Source organism: Punica granatum, chromosome 2, assembly GCF_007655135.1.
Source record: "Punica granatum isolate Tunisia-2019 chromosome 2, ASM765513v2, whole genome shotgun sequence".
NCBI lineage: Eukaryota > Viridiplantae > Streptophyta > Magnoliopsida > Myrtales > Lythraceae > Punica > Punica granatum.
Window position 1 is genome coordinate 2,048,384 of NC_045128.1, and position 20,761 is coordinate 2,069,144.

The 20,761-nt window shown below is 38.0% G+C and overlaps 2 protein-coding genes and 1 long non-coding RNA gene across 3 annotated transcripts; 2 read left to right on the top strand and 1 right to left on the bottom strand.

The window, feature by feature from the left end:
• Positions 1-2,335: 2,335 nt before the first annotated feature.
• LOC116197316 lies at positions 2,336-4,480 on the bottom strand. Its single transcript, XR_004155021.1, has 3 exons — positions 4,370-4,480; positions 3,127-4,274; positions 2,336-3,034 (listed from the first exon to the last, which is right to left on the bottom strand). It is a non-coding gene; the product is annotated as an uncharacterized LOC116197316 (long non-coding RNA).
• Positions 4,481-13,143: 8,663 nt separating this feature from the next.
• On the top strand, positions 13,144-15,351 carry LOC116193747 (2-methylene-furan-3-one reductase-like). Its single transcript, XM_031522494.1, has 4 exons — positions 13,144-13,480; positions 14,136-14,459; positions 14,583-14,748; positions 14,887-15,351. Exons 1-4 carry the CDS (start codon positions 13,253-13,255, stop codon positions 15,150-15,152), a joined length of 984 nt encoding a protein of 327 aa, XP_031378354.1. The 5' UTR covers positions 13,144-13,252; the 3' UTR covers positions 15,153-15,351.
• Positions 15,352-16,229: 878 nt separating this feature from the next.
• Positions 16,230-18,352, top strand: LOC116194725 (2-methylene-furan-3-one reductase-like). The gene is made up of 4 exons (XM_031523612.1): positions 16,230-16,735; positions 17,007-17,330; positions 17,435-17,594; positions 17,882-18,352. Exons 1-4 carry the CDS (start codon positions 16,514-16,516, stop codon positions 18,145-18,147), a joined length of 972 nt encoding a protein of 323 aa, XP_031379472.1. The 5' UTR covers positions 16,230-16,513; the 3' UTR covers positions 18,148-18,352.
• The last annotated feature ends 2,409 nt before the right edge of the window (positions 18,353-20,761 follow it).

Consider the following 20,761-nt stretch of genomic DNA (forward strand, 5'->3'; position numbering starts at 1 on the left):
AAAAATATTGTAATATCACCAGACATGAGCTCTAAAAAATCATGTTACCATTAGATGTGAAGGTGAGCTGTTAATTTTTTCTTTTTCACTTATTATATTTGATTTCAAATAAGAAAACAGTGATATAATTTTTTTGAAAAATTTTTTGCAATGACTTGCTAGTATTCTGTCTGATTGGTTATCTAGATAAATGTTTTTGAGCAAAATCTACATACACTTATATCATCCCGTTTTTCTCTTGACCTAATTAATATGAATTGTAATTCCATACTTGTAATTGCAGGTAATGCATTGGTTGCCTCATCTTCCTGACCTACAGTCTGAAGCACCTCAGCTTGTCATTAGCATATTGCGATTATATGCAGGACCTCCTTGAAGTGACTTCCCAGATAAATGCAGCCCATGCTTGCAATGCCTAACGCTCGATGTGAGTTTCTTGCAGTGATTTTCTCAAGATGTGTTTGAATTGGAAATTTTGTCCAACTCAACTCAACTTATTTCATAAACTCAACTTATTTCATAAAAGGACAAAATATGATTGAAATAAGTGAATATAGTGGGTCCCATACCCCATGACAATTCCTTCCAAGGAATTCTTCCTCTTGTGTTGACCTCAGAAGGCCACGGCATACACAATTGCGGTGGCCTTTGAGGGAATTTTTTTTTTTGCTTTATCTCCCTTTGCCTTTTTGCCGGTGAAAGTACCGCAACAATCGGGTAATTGTACGCATGAAAATAAAAAGGCATGCATACAAAAATCAAACTGCATCAAGGATGAATCATAACAATAATTATTACTAATTTCAAACACAAACACCTCAGTGTATGTCATCGCCCTCCTCGCTCTGCACGCCATAACCGATTAGCGATACGGTCGCGTACAACATTCATTTATGCGCTACTCATGTCCACATCAACTCTAATTCCGTGTTGTTGTGGTGGATTGCGAAATTCATCGTAATCCGCCCACGCATCGCCGTACTCCATAAATAATCTGTCATGGTAATTATTACGGCGTATAAAATTATACAAAACAAAACAAGCAAGGACAAGTTGTCCTTGTGTATACGGTTTGAAGTTCGTCATGGCAGTCAGTATGGTGAATCTCTTTTTCAAAATACCGAAGCAACATTCGATGACATTACGCACTGACGTATGGCGCTGGTTGAATAGCTCTTTTTCCGATGTTGGCGGATAATGATGAGGGAAATCGCTCCGGTGATACCGTTCTCCCTTATATGGAGCCAAATATCTCGGAATATTTGAAAACCCCGCATCAACAACATAATATTGTCCTGCAAAGAACAAAAGGAAAATTAAAGATAACTAATTTCGGAAAGCAATTTCATTGAAACTTATAAAGGTAATTGCAAATACTCACGACCATGCGGTGCTGGAAAGCGTTCAAGTGACGCAGCGTCAGCAAATATTCTTGAATCGTGTGCGGAACCCTCCCAACCCGTCATCACGTATGTGAACATCATGTCGTGTGAACAAGCAGCCAATACATTTTGTGATATATCGGCATTACGATCGTGATAAGGTACTATGTTCGCATGTGGCATGCATGCATCGACATGGGTTCCATCGATAGCTCCAATACAATGCTGCATGAAAAACGCATAATTATATCTAACTCACATATTATACCGAAAACAGTTCTATACAATATGAAATTAGTAGATAACATACCCTAAAGAAAGTGCCACCTTTCATCATTTTCAATTTCCGGCTGGACAATAACGTTCCGCGGTGTTATAAAATCGGCAGATAATTCTTGCATTCCGCGTGCAATTTGTTTGATAACTCGTGAAACCGTTCCTTCGAATGCTGAAACCTTTCAGCCACCATTGAAAATCTCATACTATGTGAAATAACCAACATGAACATGCCGACTTGCTCTTCCACGGTAATACCTTTTCTAGTATCTGTGATGCCACAGCGCAACCGCAATGTGTCGCATAGATTTCTAAACACGTGTGGTTCTAGTCTGAAGCTTTCGAAGCACCGGACGTCACTCCCTAATAGTTCAACAATATACTGTCGTCCTTGAAGTGCAGAATTTCTACACGGCAAGTTCTGTGGAACGGGATCTTCCATCTGATCATATTGCATCATCAAGGAGTAGAACATACGTTGCATACGTTCATTCTCGTTGTCTCCGGGGTTATTGTCATTGGATGAAGACATGCCATTACGAGACATACTGTTCGCCAAATGATCGCCTATAACTGTGGAAATGAATTTATGAATAAATCGTTAACAGTGAAACAACTCAATTATAATCATAACACAATAACATGCAACACACACATAAAATAAAAACGCATCAGCATAAGCAAACACACATAACAAACATTAGCAGTACGAGTTCAGTCAGAAAAATTAAAAAAACGTTGTTTTTCGATGCGACGAAAAAAGAAAGAAAGATGTGATCACGCTTGCTTCAAGGATGCTCCAGCTGCAATATCCATTCCATTCGTGACTCCTCCTTGAACTACATGAAAAGCCTTCGGGAGTCCGGATCAAGGAGTGCTTTGCCCGCTTTCACAAACAAGGATTGAGGGATTCTCGATTCCAATTTAGCCAACTCATTGAGGGCTTCCTCGATGCTATTCTTCTCAGGTTTCTCAGGGCTCGATACGGACTTGCTTTTCTTTGCCGACGGTGGGGTGTCCTGTTGGTTCTTCGTGAAACTCTCCCTGAATATGTCCATGCACTCCTGCATTTGTTAGCTCTTGCTTTGCGATCTTTTCGGCACTCGACGTCGAGACTCGGTTAAAATGGGCTCTGCAACATGGACGGGGTCGTCACTCTTATCGGAGCCTTCTTCGAGATCGACATGGTGTTTCTGCTTTCCCTTCCCCCTAGATAAGAATTCCGCATTTAACCGGCGTTCTTCCTCTAAAGTTGGTGGTGGATTGGTCAAGGATGTGCGAAGAACACCGGTGGCCACGGAAGAACTAAACAGTTGCTTCTGCAAATCGTAGTGCTTGTAGCCCTTGCTCCGAAAAGTCTTGTACGCCCTATTCTTCTGTACCAAGAACAACGACATGATCGAAAGAGATCAGTGACATATGCTGAAAACAACAGTAGAAGCCGAACAAACAAAGAAACAGCATGTACCTTTATAAACATATCCCAAACATCTGAGTCGGCTGTGATGGTTTTTGTGTCTGCATCCCATCAGAAAATCAGGTGAAATTTGTCTTCATTATTTGATACTTGTCCTTCACCTTCTGCAAGAACAGATGCTTTTCGAGAAAAAAAGATTGATCATTTCATCTGTGATCTCTTTCCAAGTGCTAGTCTTACATGTTGTAGTGTGTGTTCTTCTCATCTTCTCAAGCATTATGTTTAGGAAAGCTAAGTCCATTTCATCACTCCATTCGATGATATTTTCCCCTTTTTGAGCCATGATGCATGCAGTTGCTGTAGCAAAACCTCCACAAATAACATGCAAAACAAAATGAATGACAAATAAAAGTTCGCAGCAGAAAGACAATGCAGAAACGAACAAATAGCGACAGCCATCTCGCGTAAATCCATGAGCCTATGTTTGGGAAAAAATGAATGCGCAGCAGTAGGGTATCAGTCAAGATCCGAACTTCTATGGTGTTTTTCGCAACAAATTGATCACAAACAGCTCACGATTTTAGCAAGTATTATAACTCCAGAGGACAAAAGCAATCAAAGTCCTCACACTGACGCTTTCAAACTCAAATTTCACTGACCAGTAGTAACTTCTCAGACAATTCTCAGCTTCTCTGGTTTTTTTCGAACCAACATAAACACATCAACATGTCACAGTCGGCGAGCAAGTTATAAGTGCAGAGAGAAACAGCAATCACTGTCGTGAGTTGAAGCTTTCAAACTTCGCAGAATTCAATGGGCTAACAAACATCAGCAGCAATCGTGAAACAAGTGCATCGCAGCAATGGGCTAACAAACATCAGCAGCAATATTCAACAGTATGCATCTTAGCCCACGCTGGGTCTGTCAACGAAGAACAACGAGAACAGAGCACTTGTAGACAGATGCGATCGAACATACCTGAACTGCACAATGCTTCGATTGGGATTCTCGTCTACCATTGCTTAAATCGGCAAATTCAGCCGAGAACAGAGCACGTCGAGGGGCCCCTACAATTTTGCAAGATTCGCGAGATGTCAGACAAGCGTGCCGGAGCACAGAAGAAAATCGAATAATTCCTGACAAGATTCGTCCCCTTTCACTGTGAAGAAGCTCCTCTACTTGTCACGGACGAATAATGTCTGCATTCGACGCATTTGATGGAATGGAAGTGAGAAATCGATGGAATTGACGGTATGAAGGTGAGTAATCGATGAAATTGACGGAACCCACTTACCAATCAGGTTCTTCCGCGCTCGATTTCAGATTATTGCGGCCAATTTCGTTGATGCTATGAAACCCTACCGATGCTGGGAGGAGGGAGCTTCATGGTTTCTGTCGTTCTTCGGTCCAATGGTCATCTACGTAGTGAAAATTGGTAAATGGCACTTTGACCCACCGACAGTTCTATTGGGTCCCACAACATTGAAATTTCAAACAAATTTTGTCGGGTAGGCCTTTGGATGGAGTTGAGTTGGACAAAGTTTCCAATCCAAACAAGGTCTTAATTACTTACCTTAACTTGATGCCCGCGACTTGACTAATACATACAAATAATAAAATAATGCGGATTCTTCCTATTTTTCCTTTTGAAATTAAGGTGCATTACCTCCCTCACGAACTAAACATCCTGGAGGAGTCTGCCGAGTTGCATCTTCAGTCTCTACGGGGTGATACAGTTCACTGGATTTTCTTGGAGCAAGGTGCAATACCTCCGCCACGAACTAAACATACCGGAGGAGTCTGCCGAGTTGCATCTTCAGTCTCTACGGCGGGTGATACAGTTCACTGGATTTACTTGGAGCAAGTTGCAACCTAGGCTTGTCTTGTACCTGATTAAGGGTGTCGTATCACTTGAAAAGCCTATCATCGATAGCTGGAACCCATCTCCCATCAACAACGAGGAAGCTCCCACAAAGACAAAACTAAGAAGGTGCAAGGGACGTGCGTCAGAGCTCAAGCGAAGTCTCCCGGCCTGGCTGGAGCTGGTTAATATCTAATACTTATAAGCCAAGTGATAGTTGTTCGTTCCTTTATATACGAGATAAGTTAGGTATGTAATTCCATTACTTAGATCCTTATAATACGTTCATTTATGGTTATTATAACAATTATATACACACGACCCGTTGGTTGACCATGAATGGGCCATTATGTACTCGTCGAATCGATAGCCCCGGCTAGCTAGTGTAGGAATTTGCCAGTCGAAAATGTTTGTCAATATTTAATTTGTTTGTGTTTTTCCTTGTTGGTCATCTTTTTTTCTCTTGAGAGAGCAATATAGAAGAATTGAGGTAAAAGAAGACAATGGTTGGGTAATCGAAAAATGAAGCTAGATAACAGTTGGATGATTCTCACATAACTTTTTCCAAACTAGCTCTGTAATTTCTATACGGTTGATGTATATAATGATAGAAAATTTCAAAGGGTCGCCTCAAATATATTGTTTAAACCTTATAACTTCTTTCATGAAATATAGTTTGACGTGTTTAATGAACCGCAACATGTCATTATCATATTAAATTAAGTGTTGTTCATCAAATTGGTTATAATATAAATAGTTAGTCGATATAAAACCTCCACCATCCTATGTAACACGATTTGAAATTTCGTGTCAGATTTTATATATTGTATTTAGATATATTATATTTTAAATATATGTATATACGTACAATACATATACAACAGGCTTGATAACTCTAGGACGCACGAATACACATCACCTCAACTCAGCCGGCCAACACCACTTGGTTGGTTAAGGATTTTTTTTTTGTCTCTCTCTCTCTGTTTCCTGGTTTATATGGTACCGAGAGTTCAATTGGCTCGACTAATCTAATTCGAGCCAAGTTAGTCCACTCTCTCTATTAAATTTCCACTGAGCTTAGACGGGCTCAGGCCCATTTTCACTTAAAAGCTCAAGCTGATAAGTGGTGGTACCCAAATCTCATATAAACCCATGGATATTCTTTTTCTTTTCCGATGTGGGATTTATCCCATTTTACTCCTCAACACCCACCCTCACTTGTAACGTGTGGTCTATTTCTGCCTACACTTTGTCACGTGCCCTTAAACACCCGCCCTCAACAATTGACCTCGAGCCGGGCTCTTCTTCCGTGCTCGAGCAAGGGGGACTAACACGAGGCGCACACTTTGGCTGCACTCGACATACTGGGCCTGGCGTAGTATGGGTGTGCACACGCGCATAGGCACGCATACGCGTAACCTAGGCTCTGATACCATATTAAATTTCCATTGAGCTTAGACGGGCTCAGGCCTATTTCCACTTAAAAGCTCAAGCTGATAAGTGGTGGTACCTAAGTCTCATATAAACCCATGGATATTCTTTTTCTTTTCCGACGTGGGATTTATCCCATTTTACTCCTCAACACTCTCGGCATCATTTTTCTTATTCATACGATAAGATTCGAATTCGCAACTTTATTTAATGAAAACAAATACCGCACTGCTTCAATCAAATTTTAGGATAGAATTATTTCAAATTCTTCATGCAGAGAATCCAATTAAAAAAAAAAAGAAGCCCCAGTAATATCAAGGCGCATATACAACACAAATTCTTCAATTTTTTTTTCCTTTTAAATTTCTTTCTCGTACACATATATTGCGTTCTTGTTGATCACCTGCAACGCAAAGAGCTTTTAAATTTGAGCCTCAAACTTTCTTGTAGCTTAAGTAACGACTCCACAGGAATTTACTCCTCGATCATCTCCCTCCTTAAATCAACCACAATGAGACGAGAGGTCCAGAGGGGTTTGTGCAGCACCAAACTTGAGTTTCCAAGGACTTGTATAGACTATCTATGAATATTCATGTTTTTGCCGAGCGGTGTGGATATTTGGTGAACATGACCGACCGGGAGAAGAGAGAGTACTCAATGGAGAGACATGGAATTAGGGGTGTAAGAAAAATATGGAAAACCAAATTTTAAATAACCTTACATGACATGAATATTTCGATTTTTTTTTCTTTCTAGAAGGTTTTCGGTTGGTTTTCAAGGTTAAAAAAAAAGACACAGAATTGAAATAGCAGTTCCCGACCAAAATAATTAGATTCCACCCGACATTTAATATATAATTTTATAAAATATTTTTCACTTAATATTCTCTCTTTTTTTTTAAATTTTATTTTGGGTGTCACACATATTTGTTCTCACTTAATAACTGGGAATATAATAATATTCTAATCTAATCTATTTATATTATATTAAAGTTGACTCCTGAAAGCTTGAGCTATGAGAGACCTCTGTTCGATAAATGATAGCTTGTCACGTTAGCTTTTTCTCTCCTTTCTTGGCTCCTCATGCATGTCCCTTCAAATGCATCTATATGAAAATATATCTATCGCAATAAAGCCCAACTTATTTTCTCCCATTTTCGTTATGGAAATAAATTGCTCTACATTATTACTTTCTTAAGCTAATTATTATTTCCCCGATAAATTAGTCTACAATGTGTAACTGAAATAATTAGTTTACAATATTTCTTCTTATTTGTGTCATTTTCATTTGTTTTCAGAGTTCGAGAGGAGCGCCAAAATTGTGGGAATTGGAGCTGGATTATAGGCAATATCAATCCCATTGATGAGCAAACCCTCTCCTATGTATATTCCCGATCCCAAACTGCCGGAGAGAGTGTGTCTATGTTTTCTCCTTCCTAGGTATATTCGCGATTCCGATCGGCCGGAGAGAGTCGTGGAGATCAGAGGAGTGACAGTGGTCGTGGTCAGAGACTACATGCATGAGGCTTTCGAAAACAAGCGGGTGGTATAATTGAGAAGAACGGTGGTGGTAATTGCTTGGCGATCTAAGACGGCGATAGTGATGGAAATGATGAGGTGGAGGATCTCATGGACTCGAGGTCACCGGTAGTGGAAATAGCCTCGATGGTGGTGGTTCAACCCGTGAACTGCTCACCGGTGATAAAGCCTTAGGCTTACCCTATATTCTTCCACCCGAAAATCTTTTAGCGGAATCTCCAGAGATATTAACTCCATGTTCGATCAAAGCAATTTGCCATATTTAATTCCTCTGTTCGCCTCACCTGCGACGGTCATCTGTGATGAGGTACCCTAATTCCTGCCATTTTGAGCTTAGAGATATCTATAAATTTTTTTAAAAAATTATATTTAAATGATAATTTAATTATTTGTTTATAATTTTTCATTTATTTCAGCTGGCAGAGCTCCGATAGCGCGATATTCGAATCAGCATGAGACGATGGAGGCGATGTGGAAGGCGATCACAGAGATACGGGCGATGACACCGTCGCTGGCGATAACGTACCTATCTTCTATAGTTCTCTCTCTTTGTTTTTATATATACTATTTCATTCCTTAAAGGTACATCATTCGGAAGTTCCTTGAAATTTCTTTGCTTCATTATTTAATTACAATCCCATCCCATTCCTTTTAATTTCATTCCCTCTAACTTTCTCAAATTAAGCACTGTTATAGACTAGAGGCGGAGAAGATGGCCTGGCTTCAACAGTTACAAACACCGAGAGAGCCTGCCATCAAATTAAGCACTGTTCGTAAGTTCCTTGAATTTTTTTTTTATTGAAGTTTCTTTGCTTCATTATTTAATAACAATCCCATCCCATTCCTTTTAATTTAATTCCTTCTAACTTTCTCAAATTAAGCACTATTATAGACTAGAGGTGGAGGAGATGGCCTGGCTTCAACAGTTGCAAACACCGAGAGAGCCTGCGATCAATAGCTGCGAGCACCATTATATTTGTAGAATGGTCACGGACCCTAGAGAACCTGATTTAAATAGAAGTTTGTGCTTATATTATTGATAAGACCTTGGACATAAATATTTTCTGAATAATTCTCATTGCCTAAATTTTAGATGATACTAGGATTTGAGAACGACGACGTAGATATCTATTTAAAAATTTTGCTAAAGTATTCTGCCCTATGACTGTTGTCATGTTCCATTTTTCTTCTTGCAGGGGCCGAAATTTCTTTATTTCTAGAATGATCACTCCAAGTCTCGGTTGATTATAATAGTAGTTTGTAGACTTCCTTGAGTAAGTAATTAATTGATGAAAACATATGATTATGGCTTTCATGTATTTATATGTATATATACACTTCCATTTGGGTGGTCAGTGAACTTTGTGTCCCGGTTACCTACATATATTGCTTAGAAGGATATTCAATGGGAAAGAATTCTTGAGAAGATATTGGGAGTAATAAGCTGTCAATACCCAAATTGTGGTCATTGATTTGCTAATTTATTGCGGCAAAAAAAAATGCCAATTATATATTTTTTTGCAGAAGATATGGAAGTTATGAGTACTTTTCTCAAAGCAGAGAGATTCCCCTCTCACATGTTAATATTTGAGGCCACACCATCATAAACGAACCTTGTTTGGCTTTAAAAACTTTTTTAACTCAACTCCATTTATCTTCAATTTAACAATACAATTATTACTTTTTTTTTTCAATTTTTTAACTATTCAATTCAATTTTTAATACTAAATTCTCTCAACTATTCATTACTTTTTTCCACAATTCAACTACACAATCATTACTTAATCACTACTTTTTCTCAACTATTTATTACTTTTTTAACACATTTTCTCATAATTTAACAACACAATAATTATAAACCAATTAAATCCAAAATTCAACTCAACTCAACTCACCTCAATTCAAATACCAAACGCAACCTAAGACTCCCACCAATGAGAGAGGCTACTCAAGTATTTAAAGTGGACCACACATAGACGCCATGTCAAATAGAGAGACTTACTACTTCAATAGTTGTCTCTCTTTCTTAGTCTTCGATGAGGGTCCACATATATATTATATTAATTAAATGAATATAATTAATATTATATATAAATAATATATAATAATAATAATTTAAATTAAATTAAATTAATTTTAAAAATAAAAAATTTATTTAAATTCGTTACAACAAAATAAATTACATGACGTTCAAGCAAAAAAAGAATTACACGACGAAATGCAATTTAGCGAGTAATTTAGCTTGTATGGTGAAATATAAATAATTATTTAGATTAATAATAAATTTAAATAATTATATAGATTAATAATGAAATATCTATAATAATTATATATTTTTTGTTAGGATTATATAAATTATTTAAGAATAATTATATAAATTATCTAAACATAATTAAAGGAGTCGTCGAGATCTTTTTTTTTTTAAGGGACAGCGGGGGGCTGCTATTGCGGGGGCCCTACGGCTGCCTCGTGGCAGCTGCTCAGTACTCCCTTTGCAGAGGCGCTAGTCTCGGAGGGATGAGCGCGTCTGAGGAGACATGCTCCGCTTTGCTCTGGTAGAGTGTGTCTCCTGACGCGTGTCTCTCTTGGTCACGTGACCAAAAGAGACAGGTAGTCTAACGGATAAGTAGGGGTGGAATAGATTTGAAATTATTATAAGATTTTGTAATTTTTATGCTATAAATGAAATATTTATACTATTAATTAAAGAAGAATTCGATTTTGTAACCGTCAGATAATTTTACTATGCTTTACCCTATTGTAAACAAATTAATGAATATTTCATATTTCCATGAACAACCATTAAAAATTTGAAAAAATCTCCAGCCACTTTCCCACAAATGTCGGCAACTCTAGACGTCAAGTACGATAACCAGCTATTTATACTCATCTCCAAATCCTAATTGCTCCAAATTCCCAAAATTTTTTTTGAACAATTCTCTCTCACGATTCTCATTCTCCAACCTCTCCTATTTCTAAGTTAATGTTACTACACATCCCTCTCTCTTCTTATGTTTCGTTAGTTTTAATTTAATATTAAAATTCTAAATTTCCACGATAGTTCAGGTTATACATAAATTTATGTCGAAATTTGTGAAAGAAAATTACAATACATTGTACAAGATTTTATAAAATCTGCACGTAACATGAGTCAAGTATCAACTTAGAGCATCCACAAAGAATGCTTTTGCCGATCCAGTTGCCATTGCAATTGGGCCGGCCCACTTTTTATCAGCCCGGTATACCGGTCGGAGGGAAAATTGACGCGCTCCAATCGAAGTGCATTACGTGGCAGGCGTGGTGGGCCACGCTTGCCACCCCCAGACCTTTATTTTTAATTATTATTATTATTATTATTATTTAGAAAAAATGCAAAGAGCTGACGGCTCTTTGTAGATTGAATTTTTTTTCTTTAATCTGCTAAGAGAAACGGCTCTTTGCATGATTTTTTTCTAATTTTTTAATAAATTGCAAAGAGCCAAAATCAAATTACGTTGAGGACAATTCAAACATCGAAAATTATATTTTTTTATCCGAAATTAAATTACATAATTAAAAATAATTAATAGATCATTTATTAAATATGTAAATAATTAAAAAAAAATACATGGAGACGCAAATGGATCCAAAATGGGCCTCCCCATTGTGGGAGGGAGGAACAATTTTTTCTTTAGGACAATTCGATTGAGGTGGCAGCATGTCATATGGGGCCCTTAGAAATTTAGAATTAATATTTCTCCCCTTAAATGGGCCTCTCTATTGTGAATGCTCTTAGAATAATTTTTAAAAAAGTTAAAACCACATGCTTTCTTACATAATGTATCTTTCTCTGTTAGTATACGATTTGAGGACAACTTTCCATTGATCATTCGTTGGCGGACCATTTTAATGTTCATCTCCTCGTGTTGTAAAATAATAAAAGATATGGACAAATTTTACACTGAATTTTCAGTTTGCTAAGTCATTTGGGTTGATTTGGGATTTTCTTTTCTAGGACGACATTGATGCTTTCCATAATGTCTGCGCCGCAAAAAATTATCAGCACGTATGAGATTTTTTTTTTGTTTTTTTGGATAATTCCTAGGATAAAGATTTAAATTCTCGGACATTTCTTAGGTCTAAATTTGGCCGTTTCTCCGTCTCAATACATCTCTGATTGCCTTCTATCATTGACATTTCAAAGATATATATCTGACCAGAAATTTCTCATTAATCTCTCATATTTTCCCTGATAGCACCTCTAGATCGATCGTTTGAATAATCCCTTCACAAAATAGAAGCTCTGATAATGGTCTTACTTCGACAATTAACGACAATTGACTAATTAAGTCATCTTTGTAATTCGATAAATGAGCAATTAATATGAAATGATCGTCCGTTTATAACACACCCTTAGGGTGTGTTTGATTTTTAAAAAATTTTCAACTCTACTCAACTCAATTCTATTTATCTTCAATTCAACAACACAATCATTACTTTTTCATTTTTTAAAATTTTTTTAATTATTCAATTCAATTTTTAATATTAAATTCTCTCAACTATTCATTACTTTTTTCACAATTCAACAACACAATTATTATTTAATCATTACTTTCTCTCAACTATTCATTGTTTTTTCATAATTTTTCTTATAATTCTATAATACAATCATTACCGGCCCGTTTGATTTCGCAATCTGATTTTACGATTTTAACTCTAATTTTAACTCTACTCACTACACAATAAAAGTCAACAATACAATTATTACTTTTTTTATTTTTTTCAATTTTTTTAACCATTCCATTCAATTTTTAATAATAAATTTTCTCAACTATTCATTACTTTTTCCACAATTCAACAATACAATCATTAATTTTTCACACTTTTTCTCATAATTCAACTTTACAATCATTACAAACCAATTAAAATCAAAACTCAACTCAACTCAACTCTAAAACCAAACACATTATACAAATCAATTCAAACCAAAATTGTGATTTTGTTTTTCAAATTTGTATTAAATATCAGACTGGCATCCAACTTAACAGTGTGAACTCACTGCCAAATTTAGATTTAATTTTCAAATTTGTTTCAATAAGATTTTCTATATGGAGAAGGCGGCCTTAATTAATTTTCTCAAATAAGTTATCAACATCGAAATCGTTTCCTCATTTTTCCCTTTTTTTGTCATTTTCTGTATTTGTGTAAACATTGCCAATTACATTTACATGCATTTATAAATATGTACACATCACATTGGCAACTCATTATTAATGCATAGCAACCAACTTTGGAACCTCACTACCCAGAAATTAATCTCTACCCTCTGTGTTTTGTGCGATTGATTAATCAGAGTTGTTCAGTCTTCATGTCTTCCTACGAAAGTGGTCCCTCGAGTCCAAGTGCTCGAAGTATGAAGGGCTGGCTCTACACCGGTTACGGGGACTTCAAAGAAGTTCTGGAGCTTGAAACCGAGCTTGGGATCCCGATCATCTCTGAAGATCAGGTGCTGGTTAAGGTTGTTGCTGCTGCCCTTAACCCTATTGATGCCAAGAGAATGGATGGCTTCCTAGGGAAAAATGATTCCCCTCTTCCGGTACGTACTCTTCCTGGAATTCCTAGCTAATTAACTTGTTTTGATACAAGGAATGTGAGTTTTCACCGTGTGCAGCGACAAATCAGAGTTACGTAAAATCAAAAGGACTTGTATGTGGATTTGCATGTTCAGATTGATTGATCCCAACGATCATGCAGAAGTGAAATCATGTGATTTTGCATTAGGATTTATCCAATTATGAGCCGCTGGTGTTGTAATGCTCTCACCCTTCTCGTTGATTAGCAATTCGATGGTGATAAAAGCACTTCTAGTCCCCGATCACCGAAAATATTGATAAGGATTGTAACGCTTGATGATTTTTCAAGCTGGAAAACCTAAGCGTTGAACTTTCCCTTGCCCAGCAGCTATAGTTGTGATTTTTAAAACTAATATTAATTAATTGAATCCTAATTGCCGGTTAGGCCAAGATCTAATATCCTGGTCGATCTTCCCTCGATCCTATCTGACTGGTTTTAAATATGCAATTGAACCAACTAGACTATCCAGTTCACTCCAGCTCGTGAACTAGTCAACAGGGCGATGCAGCACACGGACTGACCTTTTTTAGGTTAATTAGATATTTATCAAATTAGTAGTTGAACCTCTTTGAGAGTATTCTACTGACTTTCTTGATGTATGTACTTCAAATTTGAAGATCGTCCCAGGCTACGATGTGGCTGGGGTGGTTGTTGAGGTGGGAAGCGACGTGACAAAGCTGAGCATCGGGGATGAAGTCTATGGCCACATCAATGAGAAGCCATTGGAGAACCCAAAGCAATTCGGCACTCTGGCTGAGCTCACTGCCGTGGAGGAGAGACTACTGGCAATCAAGCCCCAGAACCTGAGCTTTGTGGAGGCTGCATGCATTCCTTTAGCACTTGAGACCGCCTATGAAGGCTTAGAGAGGGCTGGTCTCTCCACCGGCAAGTCCATCCTTGTCCTGGGCGGTTCAGGTGGGATCGGGACCTTCGTCATTCAGGTAAACAACCCTCTCTACACGTACCATCAGGGGGTCAATCTAAGTGTATATGGTACTGTTGTATCTTCTTTACAAAAGAGTAAGCAATTGATAAGATAATTCGATTCATTTTGCGCAACGCAGCTGGCGAAGCATGTATACGGCGCATCGAGAGTGGTAGCTACTTCTAGCACAGCAAAACTAGAATTGCTCAGGAGTCTTGGAGCTGATGTTGCCGTAGACTACACCAAACAAAACATCGAGGACCTCCCAGAAAATTTTGATGTCGTCTTCGATGCAGCCACTGGTGGTAATATATTTCAATTCAGGGATCATTTATTTTGTACTTTTCATATTCCATTGGGTTCTCGAATTGTACCGATCGGCTCATTACGTAGTTTTGATCACCGATTGATAATCAATATATATATTGTTGCAAACTCCCCAGGCAAGAGTGACGTTGCTGTGAAGGCTGTGAAGGAAGGCGGGAGCGTTGTAACGGTTTCTGGGGTCGTGACACCGCCAGCTCTCAAGTTTATTGTGACTTCCGATGGGTCGATGCTGGAAAAGCTGAGGCCTTTCATAGAGCGCGGACGGATCAGGCCCGTGATCGACCCCAACTCCCCGTTTCCCCTCTCCAGTGTCCTTGAGGCCTTTGAACTTCTCGAATCTGGACGTGCCATTGGGAAGATAGCCATATATCCAATACAGTGAAAGGATGTACTAGTAGTAACTTAGTCATTCGAGGTCGGGGCGATGCTTGCTGAATAAGTTGATTTATTAATGGAATTGACAAATCTAGGGTGTTGTATTTTCCTTATATGATTGTAAATCTACTATCTGCAAACTAATTTCGGGAGCTCAAATACGTACATTATTAGTGAGAAGAAGCTCATTTCAGTTCTTGTTAAAAGTATTTTTAATTTCAATCCTGAAAGTGACTTTTTGATGAAACTTATCATTTATCAATCTTTTCAAACTATTACCAAATGTTATATGCTACGTCGAACCACATAAAGGCTTTTATCAAGAATTTAATGAAATACGAACCCCCAAAAAAAAATCATACAGTTTAAGTATTTAAGGTGCCAAAGTTCTTCACTTTATGGTTATCACATAGGATGTGCCAAAGTTCATCATCAATCAAACTCATGATATAAACAGAGAAGCTCCAAGTACTTCCAAGATGTGCTCGATTATGCCACGACCCCACTAATTGTATAGGTGGGCAAAGCCTATGTCCTCATTCATATTATTAATCATGAAGTTGTGGAAAAAATAAAGAGTCAGATAGCAAAGTGGTGCATCAACTTTGGGATCTTTTATTTTTAAGTCCCTACTTCAATTTGTCTATTCAATCAAGTCCCTTGACTCTAGAAACATCTTTCATCTCTTGATGAGAAATTTAGTCAATCCGTACGTACGTCAGGTGATCCGATGAAGGTTTCGTTCCCTTGATTAGCATATAGGAAATACTAGTTTGAAGAATCCAAAACACCGCTAGCTAGCGATATGTTGAAGGATCTTCAATCGAGGATTCGTGGCCATTTTCGAGAATTTATGGCCAACTTGGATCATAGAGCCCTCATCCGACCTCAGGGAGGCCCATGTTACCGGTGACAATTCTAAACAAAAGGTGGACTTTATTTAAAAATAAAAAATCAAATTTTAGCAAAAATCACGATTTTTTATCGGTCATAAGAAAGATTTATGAGCATAGCTGGGCTAGGAAAAAGCAAAAGTAAAAGGAGAAAAGAGTTTTATTGGTGAAAAATTTGACCTGCAATTTTTTTTAATTTTAGATCGAGATTGATACCACCCTATCAAACGCCCTTTTTCTCATAAGTCGATTTTAACTTAGGCCTTCCAGCACTTTTTAATGATTCCCGACGACTTCTGTTCATTTCCCTGGCTTTGATCCATAAATCTGACTTTCTTTAGAGTTCAAGATCAACTATACCAACTTAACCCAGATTTCTTTGTCTAAGGTGCTAAGACAAAGATTCCAAGTTCGCCTTTCCTCTACATTAATTTCCCAAGGTTCCTACTTTCAGTACTCCTACAGTCCTACCTTCATGGCTGCCTCTCCTGAAGCCGCTGCAGTCCCACCAAAGATGAAGGCTTGGGTCCATCCCGAGTACGGAGACCCGGCCGCTGTTCTGAGATTGGAACCCGGAGTCGAGGTCCCGCGGATTGAGGAAGATCAGGTGCTGGTCAAGGTTGCTGCTGCCGCCCTTAATCCAGTCGATATCAAGCGGATGCAAGGCCTGTTCAAGTCCACCGACTCTCCTCTTCCTGTAAGTCTGTGTTCATTAATCGAACTGACAAATCATTCGGTCAATTGAAACAGCTTCTCGACTTATTTATACTTCAGAGATTAGAGGTTATGCAATCAAATTAATATTGACACGAAGATAAGTTTGAGGTTGTCGACATAGGTATCAGCAATTTTAATTATGGAAAAACAAGTTTTAAATGTATCGTATCAGTCATCGATCATTACTCTCGTTCACGCAAATGGCTTGCTTTGTGTTGTTCTTGATTTGCTATTGCCTGGAATGCACATAGATTGTGCCGGGCTACGACGTCGCAGGAGTGGTGGTGAGAGTGGGAAGCAACGTGAAGAAGCTTAAGATGGGAGATGAAGTGTATGGGAACATCAACGAGAAGCCTCTAAACCACCCAAAGCAGTTTGGCACTCTAGCCGAGTTCACGGCCGTGGAGGAGAAACTACTGGCTGTTAAGCCAAGCAGCCTCAACTTCGCTGAAGCTGCTAGTATTCCCTTGGCCATTGAAACAGCCTATGAAGGCCTGGAAAGAGCCAAGTTCTCTGGTTCCAAGTCCATCCTCGTCTTGGGCGGAGCTGGAGGAGTCGGAACTTTTGTCATCCAGGTAATGAAGATGGTAACACATGACCAATATATTCATAACCAAACTTGGGACATATGTATTGAAATGCCCCAACCAAATAGAGAAATTTGATTTTTATGGTGCAGTTAGCCAAAGACGTATACGGCGCATCAAGAGTTGCTGCTACTTCTAGCACAGCAAAACTGGAACTGCTGAAGAGCCTAGGAGCTGATTTTGCCATAGATTACACCAAGCAAAACTTCGAGGATCTCCCCGAAAAATTTGATGTTGTCTTTGACACAGTCGGTAAGATCATATTATGTATAGCTACATATCCAAGTCAGTTGGTTCGTTATGGTTTCCCATGTCCAACCTAAACCTAATACAACCTCGAGCATGTCACATGACCAATTGACTGTTTATACGTTTATCTTTCTTTTCTTTTTTTTTTTTCTTTTTTTTCTTCGGGTAGAGTTCATAAACACATCATCCAAGGTTTTCGGACTACATGCTGTATCCTGAAGAACTCGGACTGCGCAGTGATTTCTTGATCTAGGATCGATTAATTACTGATGTTCCATGAAAGTATGCAGGGCAGAGTGATAGGGCACTGAAGGCTGTGCAAGAGGGCGGCATCGTCGTATCCATAGTCGGGGGTGCGAAACCTCCTGCCTTGCTTTTTGTGGTGACCTCTGACGGATCTGTTCTGGAGAAATTGAGTCCCTTCCTAGAAACTAAGAAGGTCAAGCCCGTGATTGATCCCAAGTCTCCTTTTCCATTCTCTCGGGTTTTAGATGCATTTTCACATCTCGCGACCTGTCGGGCTACTGGAAAAATCGCAATCTACCCAGTCCCATAAGGCATAAAGAAGAGGAGTGGTGCAGCTATACGTACTAGATCAGGTGTCGCTTGTTAATATAATTTGATCTAGTGTTATATATTTATATAGGCTGAATCAATTAAAATAAACTCGATCTGCTCAGTTCAGATCGGCCGTATGCTTTTGTATCTGCTGAAAATATTGTTCGAATAGCGACTATGTATATCACACCGGATGATTTTCATACTACTCTGTCAAATGATTGATTGATCCTTGTAATTAATAATGAAATACCAGCAAAATTAGCAAATATATGTATTAGGCACGTGCATTCCTCGTTTATATGCAATTATTCCCTAAATCTACTGGAATCTTAATTATTTAATTTTGATTGGGATTGATGAATAGTTAACTCCTCATTTCCCTTAACCAACTATATTGTACTGTGTTCCCTTAAGTATTTAATGTGCCAAAGTTCATCATCAATCAAACTCATGATATAAACAGAGAAGCTCCAAGTACTTCCAAGGTATGCTCGATTGCACCACGACCCCACTAATTGTATATGTGGGCAAAGCTTGTCCTTCATTCATATTATTAATCATGAAATTATGGAAAAAAAATAGTAATAGTAATAGTAGTAGTAGTAGTAATAATAGTAATAATAATAATAATAATAATAATAATAATAATAATGGGTCAGATAGCAAAATTGTGCATCAACTATGGGATCTTTCAATTTAAGTCCCTACTTCAATTTGTCTATTCAATCAAGTCCCTCGACTCCGGAAACATCTTTCATCTCTTTCATCAGGACCGATGAAGGTTTCCTTCCCTTGATTAGCGCAGGAAATCCTGGTTTGAAGAGCCCAAACATCAGTAGCTAGCAATATATCTATACATATATACATATATAGACCGAACCAACTAATATAAACTCGGTGTGCTTAGTTCAGATTGGTCATATGCGTTGTATTTGTTGGAAATATGGTTCGTATAGCAACTATATATCATACCGGATGATTTTCATATTACTCTGTCAAATGATTGATTGATCTTTCTAATTAATGATGTTTAGATAAAAGTAGTCGGTAAAGTGTACTGAAGAAATACCTAGACAAGCATCCATTAAAAAAACAAAAAAGCACATAAACAAGCAAAATTTACAATTCTACGTAGGTTAGGGCTATTTCCACCTCCCTCTTGGCTAATCCACTTCAATTGTTTTTCATCTTACCAAACTGCCCCAATAATATATTTATTACTCCAATTGATATGGGTAAAACCCTTAAATTACTCACTCAATTCTCATATCTTCCATTCTAAATCCCACACACATCTTATTTCCATTTGCAATTTTCCAATCTATTCTACGTATCCAAGGAAGAGTGACGTTGATGTGAAGGCTGTGAAGGAAGGCGGGAGCATTGTAGCGGTTTCTGGGGTCGTGAACCCGCCGGCTTTCAAGTTTATTGTGACTTCCGATGTGTGGATCCTGGAAAAGCTGAGGCCTTTCATAGAGCGTGGATAGATCTGGTCCGTGATTGACCCCAACTCCCCGTTTCCCCTCTCCAGTGTCCTTGAGGCCTTTGAACTTCTCGAATCTGGACGTGCCATTGGGAAGATAGCCATATATCCAATACGGTGAAAGGATGTACTAGTAGTGACTATAGCCACTCGAGGTCGGGGCGATGCTTGCTGAATAAGTTTATTTACTAACGGAATCGACAATGAACAATGCGGATATCTAGGGTGTTGTATTTTCCTTATATGATCATAAACCTATAATGTGCAAACTAATTTCGGAAGCAGTACGTACATTATTAGTGAGAAGAAGTTCGTTTTAGTTCTTGTTAAAAGCATTTTTAATTTCAATCCTGAAAGTGACTTTTTGATCAAAGTTATCCTATATTAATCTTTTTCGAATTTATTCACATTTAGGCGAAAAACAAATTATTACCAAATTTTATATGCTACGTCGAACCACATAAAGGCTTTTATCAAGAATTTAACGGAACACGGACCAAAAAAAAAAATCATGCAGTTTAAGTATTTAATGTGCCAAAGTTCATCACCTTACGGTTATCACATAGGATGTGCCAAAGTTCATCATCAATCAAACTCATGATATAAACAGAGAAGCTCCAAGTACTTCCAAGATATGCTCGATTGCGCCACGACCCCACTAATTGTATATGTGGGCAAAGCCTATGTCCTCATTCATATTAATCATGAAATTGTGGAAAAAAATTAAAGAGTCAGATACCAAAATGGTGCATCAACTTTGGGATCTTTCAATTTAAGTCCCTACTTCAATTTGTATATTCAATCAAGTCCCTTGACTCTAGAAACATCTTTCATCTCTTGATGAGAAATTTAGCCAATCGGTAAGTACGTCAGGTGATCCGATGAAGGTTTCGTTCCCTTGATTAGCACATAGGAAATACTAGTTTGAAGAATCCAAAACACCGCTAGCTAGAGATATGTCAAAGGATCTTCAATCGAAGATTCGTGGCCTTTATCGAGAATTTATGGCCGACCTAGATCAAGGAGCACTCATCTGACGTCTGGGAGGTCCATGTTACCGGTGACAATTCTAAACAAAAGGTGGACTTTACTTAAAAATAAAAAATCAAATTTTAGCAAAAATCAC